Here is a 19,306-nt window from a genome sequence, read left to right as displayed (position 1 = left end):
AAGTTATTTGGCATTTTCTATTCATATATTGTGTAATTTGTTAATTATGCAAAAAAAAAAATATATATTTTCATCTTCATTACGGAACCGCATTCTGATCTTTTAGACACAAAACAAATGTGAAAGTTTTAATCAAAATGTATTCACAGTGCATGGCAATACTGCATATTTCTTTGTTAATATACTCTCTTAATCAATTTTATTGGATTATGGATTGCATTAATAAAGACGTTTAATTGGAAAATTAAATGCCCTTTTTTTCTCAAATTTATTTTAAATGGAAATATTAATTAATGGATCTTTTACTCTTGATAGCCTATATTGTTGTTTTCAACAGCGGAACCTTTCTTCGAAGACCTGGTTTCAGCTACGGACAGTTTTCCCTGATGGACTATGTTTACACGTGATGTCAGTGCAGAGCTGAAATTTCAAACGTGTTTAAATGTCTATTGCTGTTTGACCCGCTGAAATAAAAAAGGTTTGTATTTTTCAATATTCATAAAGATTTATTCGGTTGCGTAAATGACGTCAAACACCGCGATGCTTCAGGTGATTTTAGCTAGTTAGCTCGTTGTGGCTCTGGCATGGTGTCAGTTTTTTTCGTGATGTTTAACATTATAAGTTCTCATGTTTCTACTAGACGTCAGTTTAAAATGGGAAAACTTAGGAAGAAGCACAACTGGAAGGGGAGACAGCAGAGCGGCCCTCAACAACCAGCAGATGGAGAGAAGACGGAGGTTGTGGTGGAACTGCAGGGTGAGACTTTATCCAGAAACTGCTCCGATTCTTACGACCACCACTTATTGTTGTGGACGTGTGTTAGACATCCGAAGGTAAAGCCCTGAGCCTGTTTGAAACTTTCCGATTTGTGAAACTTTTAGTTTATTTGGGAAAAAATTGCAATTTCACTGCTTTTTTCACACCTAGGCCACATCAGACTGGGTCCAGATCAAAAACACCTACACTTGGACTTCTACAATCTGGACCAGCTTAGCGTGTTGAAAATACAGTTTCTGATTTGTGAAGCCTTTATTTTATTTGTGGAAACACAAAAGGGTGTCCTGGTCTAACTACATTGGACTAGTTTTTTTTTTTTTTTTTTAAATTAGACATGGTTTATTGTTGTCTGGAAAGAGCAAACAGTGAAATTGGCCTTATTGCCTGTATAAAGATGACAGTTCACAAGTCTGAAAGTAGGTTTAAACAGAGTTAAAGCTTTGACATTGATGTGTAGTAGCCTTTCACACCAGAAAGTGATGCAAAAAGTGTCATTTAAGTTTCCCTTTAACTTCAGTGTTGTCAGTCACTGTATGCTGTGTTTTCATCAGGTGGAGCCAGGCTAAAAGGTGTAGATGAGAGCAACGCTTTGGTCCTCCCAGCCAACAAAGCCAAGAAGTCGAAAACCTCAGTGACACCGGTTTCCACCAAAAAGCCCCTCACCAAGAAGCAGAGGAAAGAGCTGCAGAAAGTGCTGGAGCGCAAGGAGAAGAAAGCTCAGGTGAGCGACAGGTTGATGCTGCAGGTTCAGACAAAAACCGTGCAGCTTTAAGAAGAAAGTAATTTCTCTAACCAGGTTTTACAAACAGTCTTTTTAGCAAGGGGAACGCAACTTTTATCAAGTATATATCAACAGTTATAACCACAATAATGTTTCTAGTTGTGCTGAAACGAACCAGTTGAACAGTTTTATCTTTACTCGGTTATTCACTGTAACTCATTCTGCGTAAGATTATCAGATATATTAAACATACAATTTAAGTGAGTCTGCCAACAAGACTTTAGTCAAATTTGATATAAAGAACTAGATCACAACCCACCGATGTGTCTGTCTGTCCTGTGCAGAGAGCAGACATCCTGACCAAACTGGCCGAGGTGCAGCTTCCAGACTCTGAACTGAAGCTGCTGTACACCACGTCCAAACTGGGAACTGGAGACAAACTTTACCAGACTAAACAGTGAGTGCACAAATACACTGTATTAGCCAAGACGTGGAGGAGGAGGATGTGGTGAAGGTGGAATCAGTGGTTTAATATTTTTGGGTCATTTTCAGGACGTTGGATGAAACAAAAGACGGAGACTCGGGTCCAAAGATCAGCAGCGTCAGTGGAGCGAACAGGAAAAGAAAATGGAGAGAAGAAGAGGAAGATGAAGAAGAACAAAAGGCAGAAGAAAGTAGTGACCTGGACACTTCCTCTGATGATGATGATGAGGAGGAGGAGGATGAAGAAGTGAATCAAACCACAGAGATGGATGAAGTTAAGGAAACCACCTCTCCCACTCAGGAGACAGAGGACAAACAGGGAGTGAAGGAAGAACAACGGAAAACAAAACAAGATGGACAGAGTGAGAAGAAGGTTTTAGATCAGCAGAAAGTTCAAGACAAGAAGCCGTCGCAGCCGGCGATCTTCATCCCTGTTGACAGATTACCAGAAATACAGGTCTGTGCTCACCGCATGTTTGTCGAGAGTCTCAAGTGTTTTTTTGTTTGTGATTGATTGATTCAAGTGTATTTCATTCTGTTGCTGTAGGACGCTCGTCTGAAGCTGCCCGTGCTGGCGGAGGAGCAGGTCATCATGGAGGCAGTGAGAGAAAACCCCTGTGTCGTCATCTGCGGAGAGACAGGAAGTGGAAAGACCACTCAAGTTCCTCAGTTCCTGTATGAAGCCGGCTACGCCAGGTAGTTTATCCTCTCTGTTGGGCAGTCCTTAAATGCCTCACTGGATTTTTTACAGAGAATAAAAGGCTTTTATGTGGATAAACATTCATGTTATGTGTGATTGCATGTGGTTACAGTTCTGCTTCTTTCTGCAGTGGCAGTGGGATTATTGGCATCACAGAGCCGAGACGAGTAGCAGCTGTCAGCATGTCTCACAGGGTGGCCAAAGAGATGAACCTGTCCACACGGTAACAAAAATATATATTCTTTGATATAATATACAGACTATTCATGTACGAAGCCTCTTTGTGACAGACTTGGAAACGGAAATATTGCTTACATTTTTTAAATATGTATCTATGGTCAATCCTGTGCCCAGGGTGGTGTCTTACCAGATCCGATACGAAGGGAATGTGACCGACGAGACCAAAATCAAGTTCATGACAGATGGTGTTTTACTGAAGGAGATCCAGAAGGTACCGTCTTTACTCTGCACTGAGTTATTTAAATAAAATACTGTAAACATGACGGAAAATCAGAATTAAATACTGTTTTCCTGCATTTCTCTACAGAGAGAAATGAAAATAGACATGAAAAACATGACTTTTTTTTTTACATTTGACATTTGACAGAATGAAAAACATTGATTCCTTACAGTGCTCTTCTTTATTATCATCTCATAAATGATGAAAAAAGAATGAAGACACATGTCCCTGCTGCGTTCATGTAGTTTTAAGGGAAACCACATTTATATTTCATACTGAACCCATTTTAATGTTTGAAGCATCGTGTGAAAGATCAAGTTAGTTTTACTAAGTTATTACTATTATTTACTATTATTACTAATAATAGACTTGTTTATAATACACAGTACATTGAATCTGTATGAGTCTTTTAACTGCTTCGATATCGTGTCTGTCTTTTCTCTTAGGATTTCCTGCTCCAGAGATACAGTGTGATAATCATAGATGAAGCCCACGAGAGGAGTGTGTACACCGACATCCTCATCGGACTGCTGTCTCGTATCGTCCCGCTCAGAAACAAGGTGAGAGACGCAGCTGCTGTTTGTGGTGTGAAAAGTCCGAACCTTAAAGACTTGCAGGGGGTTTTCTTTCCATCAGCATCTTCCTGTTGGATTAACCTGTTGTTTCACATCGGCATGTCCGCCATCTCTCTGCAGAAAGGCATGCCCATGAAGCTGCTGGTCATGTCGGCTACTCTGCGGGTTGAAGACTTCACAGACAACCAGAAGCTGTTCCGGATTCCTCCACCCGTCATCAAGGTGGACGCCCGCCAGTTCCCGGTCACTATCCATTTCAACAAACGCACCCCGCTGGAGGATTACACCGGAGAGGCTTTTCACAAGACCTGCAAGATCCACCGGATGCTGCCTCCAGGTGCCCAAACAGACGGTCACATCTAACAGATTTAGTAGTTTTCAGCATTAACGTTTATTTACTACAAAACTAAATAGACCTATAAAGAAAGAATAGATGTGTTTGTTGACATTTTGCAGTGGGATGCATGAAGAATTACAAATTGTTAAACATTTATATGTATCAGTGTAGTTTAATTTAACTTTCACACACACTCACTACTCCCCTCATACCATGTCTGTGCCCCTCAGGTGGTATCTTGGTGTTTCTGACCGGTCAGGCAGAGGTTCACAGTCTGTGCAGAAGACTGAGGAAAGCTTTCCCCTTCAGGAAGAGTAACACAACCACCGGTGAGTGTAACACACACCTGTTTTGTCCCCTCACACTCTGACGTAATTCTGGGCAGAGGTTTTGTATATTTACTTTTTTTTTTGTGTCCAGGTGAAGACGAAGAAGCAGACACCTCAGAGGCGATGAGGAAGTTTAAAAAGGCCAAACAGAAGAAGACTGTCGTGAGTCTACTTTTTGTGAAATGCCCCTAAAAGCCTCTCTAGCTTAAAATACCCTTTTGATGGGTCCTTAAAGCTGCTTACATCTTTGACACTTATTTCTTGTGTACATATTTTAAGAGTGTTATTTCTGTCTCCAGTCTCTGCCCAGGATCGACTTGGATAACTACTCCGCCCTGCCGGTGGATGAAGGTGACGAGGACAGGGAGGCGGGGATCGGAGACGAGGAGGATGAAGGCTCTGACCTAGATATCGGAGACGATCCCAGCAATGAAGGCAAGCTGCTCCAGATTCCTCAAATCCAGTTATATGTATTTCACTTAAGTGTCCTTACAAATTCTGCTGTGCTGTGTTTCATCTTTTAGAGGAGAAGGCGGACCCATCCATTCCTCTGTATGTCCTCCCGCTCTACTCTTTGTTGGCCCCAGAGCAGCAGGCCAAGGTAAGATTAACATGTCGGCACTAAAACGGATGGAAATAGGATTGTATTTTAGCATTAAAGTATATTTATAAAGAGTGAACAAAATGTGGAAACCCACAGGAGAGTCTGATAACGTGTGTGTGCTTCTTGCCTGCAGGTGTTCAGGCCTCCTCCTCCTGGCACTCGTCTGTGTGTCGTGGCCACCAACGTGGCCGAGACGTCTCTGACCATCCCCGGCATCAAGTACGTGGTTGACTGCGGTCGAGTTAAGAAACGTTTCTACGACCGAGTGACCGGAGTGTCATCTTTTAAAGTCACATGGACCTCACAGGCCTCCGCCAATCAGAGGGCGGGTAGAGCGGGACGCACAGAGCCGGGACACTGCTACAGGTCGGGACTTTAAAACTGCATAACAGAGTGACCACACAGATGTTTTCTTCACTTGGGGAAGATATTCACAAGTGTTTGTCTTTGTGCTTCTGCAGGTTGTACTCGTCTGCCGTGTTTGGAGACTTCAGCTTGTTCTCTGAGGCAGAGATCACTCGCAGGCCTGTGGAAGACCTGGTTTTACAGATGAAGGATCTCAACATAGATAAGGTCAGTAAAAAGGGAACAACAGCAGGTTTCTGAGTGAAATGCTGCTGTATGAATATAAACGGCTTCATATTTTCTTTTTGTGCAGGTGGTCAATTTTCCCTTCCCCACGTCTCCCTCTGCCGAGGCTCTTGTTGCAGCAGAGCAGTTATTAGTCTCGCTGGGAGCGCTGAAAGAGCCGCCTCGCACTGGAAGGTAACTGTCTGTCGCTGGCTCTTCTGTTTGTTTCCTGCCTTGACAACAGTCTCTGGCTTTTTTCTTGGATTACATTCCTATTAATTAAAACAAGAATGTTGAGGGATATTTATCAGGTTCTTACAGAGAAGCAAAGTCATATCATGAAACAAAGGTGTATTCTAATTTGAAGTTATTTGAGAGAATATTAAATTTAATTGTAGAACTCAGGAATTTGTAGAACTCGTTAAGATTTTGATTGACAATTCGTCAGACCAATGAGAATAACAGAAATGGGTGTTATTAGGTTATTTTTTATTACACAGGGAAGTCAGATGTTCCAGTGCCAACCTTCATGGCCCCTTCCTTAAATCCTGTCACCTAATCAGCCTTTTATATTTTCATTTAGAATTTTGACTGTGTTGTAATTAGAGGATTTTCTTTTATTATTAGGGTAAAAGAGATGGAGCGAGCGAGGCTGAGCTGTCCCATCACCCCCCTTGGCAGAGCAATGGCTTCTTTCCCCGTGGCACCACGTTATGCTAAAATGTTAGCGCTCGGGAGGCAGCAGGATTGCCTGCCGTACGTCATTGCAGTGGTAGCAGCCATGACAGTCCGTGAGATCTTCGAAGACCTTGACAGGTGAAGACGCATGTTTTCTCTAATGATATGTGTTTTTAGATAAACATTTAATTGTTCTTCAATGGGGCGCCATGACACACGAGGTTCTGGATTCAACCAGGTAGGAAGTGAGCGCAGAGCAAAACAGAGTGTCATGTCTTTGCAAGGTAGAAGCTTTGGTTATGGATTTTTACCTTTTTCCATATAAAAGTGCTGATAACAAATTCTTCCAGTGGCCACCTGGTGGAGCTAGAGGTATCATTGAACTGATATAATAATAACTGAAGGTCTGGACTAAAGGGAGTAGATAAGGAATGTACCCCATCTCTTTAATTCTCCGAGTCTTTTAAGACTTCATTATAGTTGTGTTTAATGTATCAAGGGAAAGATTGATAGGCAAGTATTTAAAACAACTGGAATACTAAAGGAAGGCATCTGCCCACTTAATTCACCCAGTGGCATTAATGCTGATTTTTCACTGTTAATTTTGTATCCGGAGATGTGAGAATGATCTAGAGGGATTTTTGGTAAAGAAAGAAATATTGTCCCTGTACAAGGAAATGTGATGGTCTAATGAATCTAATCTAATGAAAAAAGATACTATTGTTTTCTGACCTTGAAGCTGAATCTACTTTTTTTGTAATCTTACGTTTTTCCTTTTCGGTTGATCAGTGGATTAACCACCTAAAGCCTCTCTCAGTTATTTAAGTTAAACAACCTGTTTAATTTAATCTGTGGCAGAAAATCCCTCTGGATAAAATCTCTCTTGGCAAACTTACATTTGCTTCATTTTACATAATATAATATTCCTATATTTACAAAGTGTCATTTCCCTTTTATTTCAGGACAGAGTCACAAAAAAGATTTACTTTCTAGAATTATGCGCACAGTAAAAACAAGGCCGACATGGCTTTCATGGCTCTTGCTTTTAATGATAACAAACTGCCAAAATGGTGAACCACGCATAACAAAATTACAGTAAGTCTAAACCATCTATCTGGTGGTGTTTTAAAACTAAACAACTGAAACTACTAATTAACACCACAATGGACATTGCAAGAGCACTAAAATGTACAGCACCCTTTGGTCACAGGCACAGAGTCTCTTAAGTATTTTACGTCTTTGTGCAAGAGAAGGTCATAATGGTAAAGTCTGTAAATCTATTCATATTTTACAGTTTTTAGAAGGTGTAACTGTCGCAAATCCACATGTATTACACAACCATTACTAATTATTGTATTGACAGTGGTTATTAATGAGATATTGGCTTCAATGCATCATTAATCAGCAGCCTGTGATAGTACTGCAATACGTAGCCAGAGTGTGGGTTCTCTCATTCCTGCTGGTCTTCTCTCCGAGGGGACGTCTTCCTCAGTGGTTGAGTCAGGTGCCGCCACATTACTGCACACTGCAGCTTAAGAAAGCACAAGCCGAAAGTCAAAACATCAGAAAATGAAGAAAATTTGAAAAATCTGCAAGTAGTACCGAACAAACAAAACATGAAGTTAGAGCACAAAATAGCTGAAGGGGACACAAAAAGATGATTCAATTGTTGGTAGTGAGTAAAAGGCGAACGTAAGGTGTGTAGCCAAGAAGTATTAGTGGAAGTGTTTATCAGCTTTAGCCTCCCTTGGAAATCATCTTGACGTTGAGCACAGAGAACATCAACGTATTTGCTCAAGAAGTTTCCAAACCAGCTCAATCATTCAGCACAAATAATTACCATCAACTACCAGATTATAACACTTCAACAAATCTTTCATTTACAGGGTTTACATGGTTCATGGTTCATTTACATGGTTTCTAGATAATGAATCATTTGTTTTACAGCAAATATCATGCTATCACAACACTAAAAGAAGAAGACTAGAGGAGCTTCATTTGTATTTCTTCTAAAAAAGTTTATAAGTGAATATAAAGAGTAATCCGTTTTCACCAAGGTGAGCAACAAAATCAAAGTTTAGATTTAATTTTATTTACCAGCAGTTTGAATCCCTGTTGGTCTCTGGAGAATCCCTCGACAGAGTAATGTCCTCTTTAGCTTCATTACTGGGCCATTGGAAAACTCTCACAGAACTACAGTAAAACAGTAACGGTAAAACAAAATAAGTAAGAAATTAAATTCACATATTGTATATGCAAAGTGTAGTGCACCTGACAATAAGACACATTAACCTGTGAGGGCCTTCTCCATCGCTGCAGGCAGTCCCCTGTGTGGTATCCTGGCCAAGCAGAGGGCAAAAACACACAAGATAAACGACATAAAAATGTGTCCATTGCATTAGACCAGATCCTTTGTTCATTTTAATGTTTACTTTAAAATAGCTGGAAGTGACCTCACCTGTTGGAAAGAAATGGGAAATGTTTCATCGTCATAGACGATTACACCAGGACATCCAACAGGATTGTCCACACATTGAATAGAAATATGCAATGTAATCAAAAATGTTTTATGAAAATCAAGTGTATCATTTCTTTGGCCCTGTTACAAATACTAAACTGTACCACTTTAACTGCAGTGAGCTTAAATCACTCTACTATATGCTAACAATACTCAACAACAATACTCAGTAGTCATTACTACATTATTACATGAGCGTTCGGTGCTCAGGGGTCAGACTGCACAAATCTCCATACTCTGCTTCATTTTGATCTTAACCTAACTGCACCTGTAACATTTTGGGACTGTATCTTGTGATGCTATTGCTGAGACCAACAGACATATACGCTCCTGCCAAAGTCCTCAAACGTGCCACTGTGGTAGTTCCAGCTACAGTCGGAGTCTCTAGGACCACGTTTTGCCATGATGGCGCATGGGCTCAAAGTCACGCAGTCACGGCTGGGAGCGAGCAAACTAGAGTGATTCAGTCAATTCAGCAAGTCAACCTAGGTCCAAATACAAACCTCCAAAACTGCAGCACTTCAATATACTTTACCAAGCTCTTGGACAGGTTTCTTTCATTTCAGCCTAAAATGTGAAAACTTACATGGGTTTCATCAGAGCTCGCCATCGTACAATACTTCCCGTGCGCGGTTACGTCAGATTAGTGTTACGTATTGTACTAATATATGTCCAGCAATGTTGCGCATGTCAAAAATGCTGTTCAGATAATTGCATGAAACCCTTTCTTTGCACTTGGTCATTTTTTTAAAAAGTGTTTGTCATTTGTGTCAGACTGTTTACAATATGTAGAATAAAACATAATTTATTTTTAAAATAACATTTACTCCGAAAAATATAAAAGTACTTCTCTCACTCTTAAAAAAAACTACTAAAGCTACTAACTTTAAGCAGGTTTCCAACTAGGCATTCACGATGCACCTGATGAGACACGATTCAACATGTGTTCCCATGTTAAGTGCAGAAATTCAGAACTCTTATTCTGCTGGAAAGGTCTGAAAAAGCTCACCTCTTTTTTTCAAAGCCCAAGTCCGAATCTTGATAAAGTTGGTTGTCCTATTTTCCTGGTTGTCCACGTTGAGGTAAAGACATACTATCTGAGGAAAAGGAGAGATTAACTAATATTAAACTGTGAAAGGCGGTGGAGAGAGTTCTGTGTTGGGTCTTCTGCATTAGAGCTATAAACTTTTTACTGCTGTTGGTTCAACCTTAGATCAAGACACAAAAAAGGAAGTTAATTTGTTTAGTTCCCTTAATTTTGCATATGGATCACCTGTCCAAGTTCAACAAATCAGACAGGTAGGCTACTCTTTGACCTTCCCTGTTGTCACTCACCCTCTGAAACTACTGGACATTTAGGTTTAAGATCAAAAGACAAATATGAGACAAGAGTTCAGAATTTCAACTTTTATTTCTTGGTATTAAGCTACATATAGACATAGATGTAAAATACCTAGACATAGCATTGTCTTAAAGTAATTTAAGATAAACAACATATACCATTTGGTCGTATAACCTTTGCTTGCAATAACTGCGTCAAACCTGCAACGCAATGACATCACCAAACTGCTGCGTCGTTCATGTGTAATGCTTTTATTATATGTGGACAGACATACAACAGTGAAGCTGTAAGTTAGCTATGTTTTTATATTTCACACACATCTTTTTCTCTCCTCAGACCTGCAGGTAATGAAGATGAGAGCGCCAAGCTCACCCAGCGTCGAGCTCGGCTGACCCAAATGAGGAGGTTGTGGGCTGGGCAAGGAGCCTCACTCCTACTGGGGGACATCATGGTCATGCTGGGTAAGCTTACATTTGTTCAGATTTGACTGAACTGTATTGAACTGTATATTGACTTTAAAGGTCCCACGATGCGACTTCAGAGTCAAAATCTTCCTCTAGGTTTCAGCATGAATAAAGATTTCATGGTGAGAGTTCAGGAGGCTCATGGTTTAAACAAGTTAACTGAGACTTGGTTGAGGAATGATTGATTGAGGCACATAAAAGTCTATGATCACATTTGATTTATTTCTGGATACATGTGACTGCAGGTGCAGTTGGTGCTTGTGAATTTGCTGGCTGTACTCCCAAGTTTTGTGAGGAGAACGGCCTCCGGTATAAAGCCATGGTCGAGATCAGGAGGCTCAGAGGACAACTTACCAACGCAGGTACTCACATGCAAGAAACACAGAAAACCTAACACACATCTGCTGCAGAAACGCAACCGAAAATCATTTGTGTTCTCTCCTCCCAGTGAATGCAGTGTGTCCAGAGGTGGGAGTATTTGTAGATCCCAAGATGACTCCACCGACAGAGCACCAGGTGGTTTGCTTGCGGCAGATTGTTTTGACTGGACTTGGAGACCATCTTGCTCGCCGTGTGCAGGCGGAAGATATACTGGACCCAAAATGGAAGAATGGATACAAGGCAAGTTGCACTGAGGACTGTAATTGCTTTTTAGAAGAATGAACTTTGCTGTCGCTCTCCTTCACCTCCTCACCTTTATCTGTTGTGGTTCTCAGACGGCTCTTATGGACGACCCGGTGTTCATTCATCCCACGTCTGCACTGTTTAAAACGCTGCCAGAGTTTATCGTCTACCAGGAGATCATGGAGACCACCAAGATGTACATGAGAGGTAAATCATCATGGACAAAAGGACAGTAAGGTCACTGGTGTCACAGTGTCTTCTTTGCGCTGACATAGAGCGAGCTGTCAAATGTGAGAAAACAGGGGCTTACTTACCCTCACATGTCTTCCTCCCTGTTTGTGTCAGGTGTATCAGCAGTAGAAGCAGAGTGGGTCCCTCAGCTTCTGCCTCAGTACTGTCATTTCGGCCCCCCTCTCGACCCACCGTTACCGTGGTTCTGCTCGACCGCCGGCACCGTCAGATGTCACCGTTCAAGCACCTTCTGTAAGTTCTCTACAGCTGAGCACCAGAGCTGTGTTTGTGCCGACAGGCGCCTCTGAGTCATTTCCGTGTCTTCTCCTGCAGTCCGTGTGGGGTGGCAGCTGCCAGCCGTGGAGATGGAGTATCCAGACGGCCTGGAGCGCTACAAACTGTTTGCCAAGTTTTTTCTTGAAGGACAGGTACTGCAGTGAAACCTGAAAGTCCCCCATCTCTCTTAAGTCTTCACTTAAGTTTCAGCTGGGCATGAAAACTTGAACCTTACCATTCTGTCCAATCCTAAACAGTCGTGAACACTGCTAGAGCTCAAAATAACTCTGATATTCTTAAGTATTGGTAGCCTTACCAACTATTGATCCCGCTCCCTTTATTGTTTATTTAGATCACTACTTGTTCTTAACTTGGTAAAATATTAAAATATACGATATAATCAACAAATATTTACACTTATGCTCCACACCCAAATGTTCTTGTGTTTCTTATTCATAGACCAGACATGGCCATTGAACAGGCGGGGGGGTTCTTGCACCATGCTGTTACACTATCCTCACTACACCCAACTCAATAAAATGATATTAAAACCAAACACGACATAAATGATCATCAAATCAATCCAAAAATGATTGGGAATTCAAAAAATTACATTGAAGTTTAAATTCTTAAGTATATTAACCATTTCATGTCTTCAGAAAAGTTTTTGTCTAAAGAAACGTGTTGTTCCACCTGCATTGTTCTCTGTGCCCAGCAAAAAAAAACAAATGCACTAAATAGGAAAAAGAGCATAAAAATCCCAAATCAAATCCTGCACCAGACAAAACCAGACAGGTCTTGTTTAGTAATGTTGTCTGCTTTGCAGGTTTGTCCTCAACTAAAGAAACACACTGGTCACCTTCTCTCAAACCCCTCCATCATGATAAAAACATGGGCAAAGTAAGTTGGCTCTCTCTCTCTCTCACACACACACACACACACACACACACACACACACACCTCTGCCCTCTTTGTGGCATTTCACCATTTTTGTCATAGATTGACTTGTTTCAAGGAAGAACTTTTCCTCTGCTCTTGTGTCTTTGCTGTTGTAGACTGCAGCCCAGGACGGAGGCTGTGCTGGGACCGCTGGTGTCAAAGAGAGTTGACTGCAGAGAAACTCTGCTTTCCGTCTGGAAGACTGAAGATAAATGTGAGGATTTAATGTGCTTGGTATCGCTTGTGCGAGTCTGATTTGATAAGACTTGTTGTCATGTAATCATGTTTTCTCATGTATCTTTCTCCTCCTACAGTTCTGCTGTCTGCATACTGTCAGTGGATTCCTGAATCCATGCATCAAGAAGTTGCCAAAAGCTGGCCTCCTATATAAAGACTTGATTTGAAAAGCAGAAATTATGTTATGGACTTTTGTGACCAGAGACTTGCATTGACCTGCAGATGGACACAACCCCTTTCTTCACTCAAGAGGAGCTTCTTCAGACTCTGCTAATGTTTTTAAATGATCTCTCGAAGTGCAACTATCACCACACAACATGGCCTTTTCACCATTTTGTATTTTATATACACCGTATCAATGATTTGTACAGTTTTGTCTGGAATACAATATTTCAACTAGAGCTCTATAATGACTTTTAACTTGTTATCAGTGTGCTGCTGCTGTCAGTTATATGTCTGACTTGGTCTTCATAAGACTTATTAAAACTGGGTGGCTCTGAGTACAGCTGTGGTGTGATTTATTTATACTTCATGTAAACTGTGGTTGAAAAATATTAAAGGGCAGCTGCAATGATTTTACACAAAAGGTGTACCATTCAGCCTGGGAATAGCCTGTGAAAAACATTTGTAAAATGTCTTGCTTTGCTTTGGAGGAGCTTTGTGAACTTTGAGAACACAATCCTTGTGATGTCAGATGGGTTATCTCATCTTGTGGATGGAGACATAAATTGTTTAAAGGAAAGCCTGTGTTACAAGCTTGTAGAGAGGGGTTACAAATACACATACTGTGCAAAAAATTTAGACACTTCAAGTAAAGGAGGGATGCTTTCAATAGTTATCAATTAACTTAATGCAAAGTGCAGTTAACAGAAATAAACTAAATCAGTATGTGGTGAGAATACCTCTTTGCTTTTAAAACACCACCAATTGTCCTGGGTACCCTTGTGCGGAGTTTTTTTTTTAAACAATAGGTTGTACCAAGAAGTGGAGAATTTCCAACTTTTGTGAATTTAGGATGTCTCAGTGTCTTCTGCCACTTCATGTAATCCCAGACTGACTCCATGATATTAAAATCAGGGATCTGTGTGGGCCAGACCAGCTGTATGTATGGGGTTGTCCTGCTGCGGAGTTAATTTGGGACTAATCAGACGACTTCCTGATGGCAATGTGTGATAGATAAGAATCAAAACATCTTGAGTGCCTAAAACGTTTGCACAGTATTGTATGTAGAATATATCTCTTATCCCGTCCTCAAACTTTATGTTGAAATTTCCCCTTTAGCACATTGTGTCTTTGCTAGTTAATCTTTGGTATTGTAATGGGAAACTAAAGGCGAAGTAGTTTTATCATCTCAAAAATGCAGGATTTACAAAATTTAAAGAAACATTTAATCGAAAATGACTTATTTCAAAAGGATGCTGTGATTGGCCAGCGTCAGACGTGTCGTCATATCCCTCCGTCGGCTTGTACACTTCCGGAAGAAGCGGAAGTCAACAGTGGAAATTGTCAGCTCATATGTGATAGTTTCATATTGGAAAACAGAAACAGACACTTAATTTGAGTCGCTTGACAACCAAAGACACGAACCGTCGACATGGTGAGTAGCACTCTGCTTTTGTTCACGGCTGCGGACGAATTAGTTTCAAAACAAACCGTTGGAGCAGTTAAGCTGTCGAGCGGCGACAACAACAACACGACGACAGCAGCAACAGAAACATGCTCTGTCATGATGAAATTTAAGTCCTGCCCACTCACGGGAAAATAGCAGAAATATGTTCTTGTTATTAATAGGATTTGGGGTTTTTCCTCCACAGTTTTCATTCCAGGTGTTCGACCACCCGATGTCCCGGGGGTTTCAGAACCGCTTCTCCACTCAGTACCGCTGCTATTCGGTGTCCATGCTGGCAGGACCAAACGACCGCTCCGACGTTGAGAAAGGAGGCAAAAGTGAGTGATAAACAAAGAAATGCAAATTTGCTTTCATGTCCCCAGTCTGTTCTGAACAAAAAGCCAAACCCTAAGAAATATACTGTAAGTCCTAAATCATTAACTATACCTAATCAGCAGAAAGCAGCCAAAGTAGCTCATAACTCCTGTTTGGATGCAGTGTTTCTCAAATTGAGCATCCCCACACAGCGGTGTGTGAAGTATTGAGACCCTTTATTTAAATACAACTACTTATACCACCCTGTAAAAATACTCAATTAGAAGTAAAAGTCCTGCATTTAAAAAATTCCTTAAAGTAGAAGCATGTAAGTTCAATCAAGAAAATGTTTATGAAAGTGTTAAAGTTTAAAATACTCAATGCAGAAAAAATATGAAACACAAATCATCCCTGCATTCAGGAGTCTTCTCTCCACTGTTGACTCATTTAAAGCCTCTTGAACCCATCTTTTTTTGTTGTCCCTGAAACTCTAACAGATGTTTTTTGATTCCGGTTCTTTCCAATATGTAGATGCCTGTGCTAAAACAGTGCTAAAAGCTGCAATGCTTTTAGTTTAAGACAATAGACTTTGTAAGACTTTTACAAAGTAGTAATAGTTTTCTTTTTTCTTTTTGTGATGATATTTGCTTTATTATGACTAATAAATTAAATATGTAGTATCATAAGTCACATAAAATGTAGCTTTATTTTTACTCAAATAATTTTCGATATATTGTTTGAAGTCATAGTTTAAAAAAAAAAAAGAATTCATTAATTTTACCATTTGTTTCCTACATTGGCTCCTCAAGGTTTTATTTTTGAGAACTTACGTTGTTTATGTCTCAAATAACCATTTGTTTTCCTTTCAGTTATAATGCCACCTTCAGCTCTCGACCAGCTCAGTAAGTACAGGTTAAAGCATCTCTTCATTTGAAAATGCCTGTAAGGATGCATGCACCGTGTTTCTTATCTTTCTCCACCTTTCCCCTCTACAGGCAGGCTTAACATCACCTATCCAATGTTGTTCAAGCTTACCAACAAGAACTCAGACAGAATGACACACTGTGGTGTTCTGGAGTTTGTGGCAGACGAGGGAATCTGTTATCTGCCACACTGGGTGAGAAGCAGTAACAAGTAAAATGCCGGTGTCGCAGAGATTGAAATGTCTGTTGTCACTAGTGGATGTTGAAGACGGATAATTATACTGTATTGATATTTTATGCAAATACAACTAAAAGAACCAGCATAAAAATCTATTTGGGAAAATGAAAATGTAGTTAATAAAAGTAACTTTAATGATGGAAGTGGTCTTTAGGATTTTTATAGATGCAGAGATAGAATCTATATGTTTGTTATTGTGTCTGAAATGCTCTTTGCTGATTAAATGCTTTTTAAGCCACTTGTTAAGGCAGCACTGATATTTGATACCCGTTGCTGCAGATGATGCAGAATCTCCTGCTGGAGGAAGGCGGTCTGGTCCAAGTGGAAAGCGTTAACCTCATGGTGGCCACTTACTCAAAGTTCCAGCCACAGAGTCCCGACTTCCTTGACATCACGAACCCAAAGGCAGTGTAAGAAATATCGGTTAGGGAAAATAAATTTCCCCTTTTTTCACATTTTGTGTTTAACTAAAGTAATTAAGTTGTCACTTTATTACAGACTGGAGAATGCATTGAGAAACTTTGCCTGCTTGACGACTGGTGACGTCATAGCTATCAACTACAATGAAAAGGTGACTTGGTTTATTCAAATTATTGTTGACGTAATATGTGAATATGGTTTTTGTCTGTATTCCTTTTTACTGAATACCACTGCAAATGGAATATGTGTGTTTGTTTCAGATATATGAGCTGCGAGTCATGGAGACCAAGCCAGATAAAGCAGTATCCATCATCGAGTGCGACATGAATGTATGACCTTCTATTTTATTACAGACACTGTAAATTATTCTATTTCTGTTTCAATCAACGTGTTTAATACTGTGCTGTGACTCTGTTTCTCAGGTGGATTTTGATGCACCTTTGGGTTACAAAGAGCCTGAGCGACGACCTCACCACCAGGAAGAACCAACAGTAAGGACCAAACCCTAAAGGCATCTGTACAGCTTGTGCTCTGAACAATTAAATAAAACTCATGTCTTCACAGGAGGAAGAAGGAGATCCCAGCAGTTACGCTGATATGGACACAGGATTCAGAGTGAGTAAATGTTGCTGTGGGTTACAGACAAACGACTGTCCTCATGACTACTGATAATTGAAGTTAATGTAACTTCCAATCTGTTTCTCATCCTCAGGCTTTCACTGGGTCTGGCAATCGTTTGGATGGTAAAACAAAAGGGATTGAGCCCAGCCCAGCTCCTCTTGGCCCTAGTGACATTAAAAGGTGAAAAATTATGCAGCATTGTCTACATGTAGACATGAAATGGCCTAACAATAAATATTGTAACACAATAGTTTAACTATTCAACATGATAAATCTACAACATAATGCATTCCTGCCTCACACTAAGATTTTTGTTTTAGCTTTTTAAGCCTTTATTAGACAGTAGACAGATGACGGATAGGATCAAATCACCCATAGGCTGGGTGTAGTTAGGTGAGCTGAACTGGCACATTCAGTGTGATGCAGTGAGGCACAGCAGAGGTCAGTCCATGCACACTGGCGTAGATGCTAGCAAAGTTCTGGCAGTCGAGTGAGCAGTTTGTATCATATTCTCCCTCTTGCTGGTGCTACAGACTGCTGATGCCATGTGAGTGACTGCTGTGGTAGTGTTGATCATTGCAGGGAATAACAAAAGGCCACAATGTTTATGAGGCATCTGATGTCAGACAATTTGCAAACTCAGATTGTGTCCACACTCTTCTAATTTTCTATCTTTGGGTTTCTCCAGGCATTAAACTCTGCTGCTTGTTGCTCACTTGTGTCACCATGTCATCTTATTTTGCTGTCACATGACATGGTCAGTTTGGTTTTAGCAGATGGAATATGTAGTGTGGCCATTAAACCAATTGCAAAATGCAACAATAATCTCACCTTGGCTTACAATGTCTGACTGCTAGGATGTGTTGAAATATTATCTTTGCCAAAATTGCACAATGTGACACATTAATTCATGAGATGGTCAGAGTTTGTGGAGACCCTTAGTGGCACCTGTTCAATCTTTATTTTACTATACTACAATAACCATACTATCAGTGTTTGTTTTAAGAATAAATTCCTAATCTTCAATTCTAATTCTTCATCACACAGGGGCATTCCCAACTACGAATTCAAAGTTGGCAGGATCACCTTCATCAGAAACTCGAAGCCTCTGCCCAGGAAAATTGTAGATGATGTAAGAAATGTGAATGATATTGTCAAATGTTTGAATGTTGCAGTTCCTCACAATCTGTAGTCCTGTACAATCCCTTCCTATTGCATTTGAACTTCATAGTTTTATTATGTGATTTACATATTTATATTGAATTCTTTTTATCTCTTCCATTTATTTAGGGCTCGTGTTGTTGGTTTCCAATTACAACTAATTTTAAATCTCTTTTAATCCTCTCAGGATGACGCCATGAACAGATTCATCGCCTTCTCTGGACAAGGACAGTCACTACGCAAGAAGGGCAGAAAGCCTTGAAGAACTCAAAGTGGAGAGGCTGGTTTATGTGCACAGACCCAACATCTATTTTCACCTTCAACAGCAAAGTAAAAAACTGGCCTTCAGATGCACTGAGGTTTTGCCTCTGTCCTTTTTGAAATGGGAGTGTTGCTGTTTTGTTTGGGATTATAAAAACTCTCATGGTAATATTTTGCTCATCAGAAGCTGATCTTGGGGGGGGGGGGGGGGTAATTTGAGCCAAACAGAATAAATTATACCACCGCCGACACAAAGAATAATTTGTGAAATGATGTTTGACAGAGACCATTTTCCCTCTTTTTTCATAATTGTTGTATTTTACAGTTCACTTTAAATATACTGCTATACAGAGTTGCGTTGTGATGAAAAAATAGGAGCAAAAATAGCTCTGTACTTCTATTTTTAATTATAAAAAAATTTACATTTGAGGTTATTTTTCTTTGTTATAAGAATAATTTACAACTTTTTCCCTCTTTCTCCTGGTTTATTTATAGACAAATAAAGGATTGTGTTTGAATTCAATTAATTGTAGCTCTTAATTATTTTTGTTATATCTAAGAATGTCCATGAAATGCCAAATAAGGCTTGAATATAATAGGATGTGTCTGTGTCTGGCATTTCTCTTTATATATATCTATATAACCTTTAATGTTCACCCAAAGTAACAGATTAAATAACCATAATCAAATTAATAAATTGATGAATAGCTACATACATGAATTGCAAGACCCTATAATAATCCCAGTGTTCATTGGGCTAGCGTAAAAAAACTATAACAGTTATGAATTATGTTCATTATTCAGACAGTTTGTTTATTTATTTAGCTTAGCTCTCCTTAAATCGACCGCTGCAGCCAGCACGTTTGTTCAAAATGCGCAACCTTTACTTTGAA

General features: G+C 40.0%; 2 protein-coding genes and 1 long non-coding RNA gene across 3 annotated transcripts; 2 read left to right on the top strand and 1 right to left on the bottom strand.

The window, feature by feature from the left end:
- Positions 1–370: 370 nt before the first annotated feature.
- dhx37 (DEAH-box helicase 37) lies at positions 371–13,350 on the top strand. The gene is made up of 27 exons (XM_022766955.1): positions 371–478; positions 641–756; positions 1,329–1,498; positions 1,843–1,955; positions 2,051–2,438; positions 2,529–2,677; positions 2,812–2,904; positions 3,036–3,132; positions 3,588–3,701; positions 3,837–4,053; positions 4,284–4,382; positions 4,474–4,544; positions 4,682–4,817; positions 4,907–4,983; positions 5,120–5,352; positions 5,448–5,559; positions 5,645–5,751; positions 6,184–6,372; positions 10,431–10,555; positions 10,804–10,920; positions 11,007–11,179; positions 11,275–11,389; positions 11,528–11,665; positions 11,747–11,841; positions 12,516–12,589; positions 12,745–12,842; positions 12,943–13,350. Exons 2-27 carry the CDS (start codon positions 654–656, stop codon positions 13,017–13,019), a joined length of 3,480 nt encoding a protein of 1,159 aa, XP_022622676.1. The 5' UTR covers positions 371–478; positions 641–653; the 3' UTR covers positions 13,020–13,350.
- On the bottom strand, positions 7,302–8,779 carry LOC111237748. The gene is made up of 4 exons (XR_002665787.1): positions 8,693–8,779; positions 8,527–8,573; positions 8,332–8,427; positions 7,302–7,765 (listed from the first exon to the last, which is right to left on the bottom strand). It is a non-coding gene; the product is annotated as an uncharacterized LOC111237748 (long non-coding RNA).
- Positions 13,351–14,336: 986 nt separating the features above from the next.
- Positions 14,337–18,631, top strand: ufd1 (ubiquitin recognition factor in ER associated degradation 1). The gene is made up of 12 exons (XM_022766946.1): positions 14,337–14,462; positions 14,680–14,812; positions 15,659–15,691; positions 15,785–15,906; positions 16,230–16,360; positions 16,449–16,521; positions 16,631–16,699; positions 16,793–16,861; positions 16,935–16,985; positions 17,083–17,171; positions 18,039–18,123; positions 18,340–18,631. Exons 1-12 carry the CDS (start codon positions 14,460–14,462, stop codon positions 18,412–18,414), a joined length of 933 nt encoding a protein of 310 aa, XP_022622667.1. The 5' UTR covers positions 14,337–14,459; the 3' UTR covers positions 18,415–18,631.
- The last annotated feature ends 675 nt before the right edge of the window (positions 18,632–19,306 follow it).

Source organism: Seriola dumerili, unplaced genomic scaffold (genome assembly GCF_002260705.1).
Source record: "Seriola dumerili isolate Sdu_G_001 unplaced genomic scaffold, Sdu_1.0 BDQW01001090.1, whole genome shotgun sequence".
NCBI classification, from domain to species: Eukaryota; Metazoa; Chordata; class Actinopteri; order Carangiformes; family Carangidae; genus Seriola; species Seriola dumerili.
This window is presented reverse-complemented; position numbering and strand designations above follow the sequence as displayed.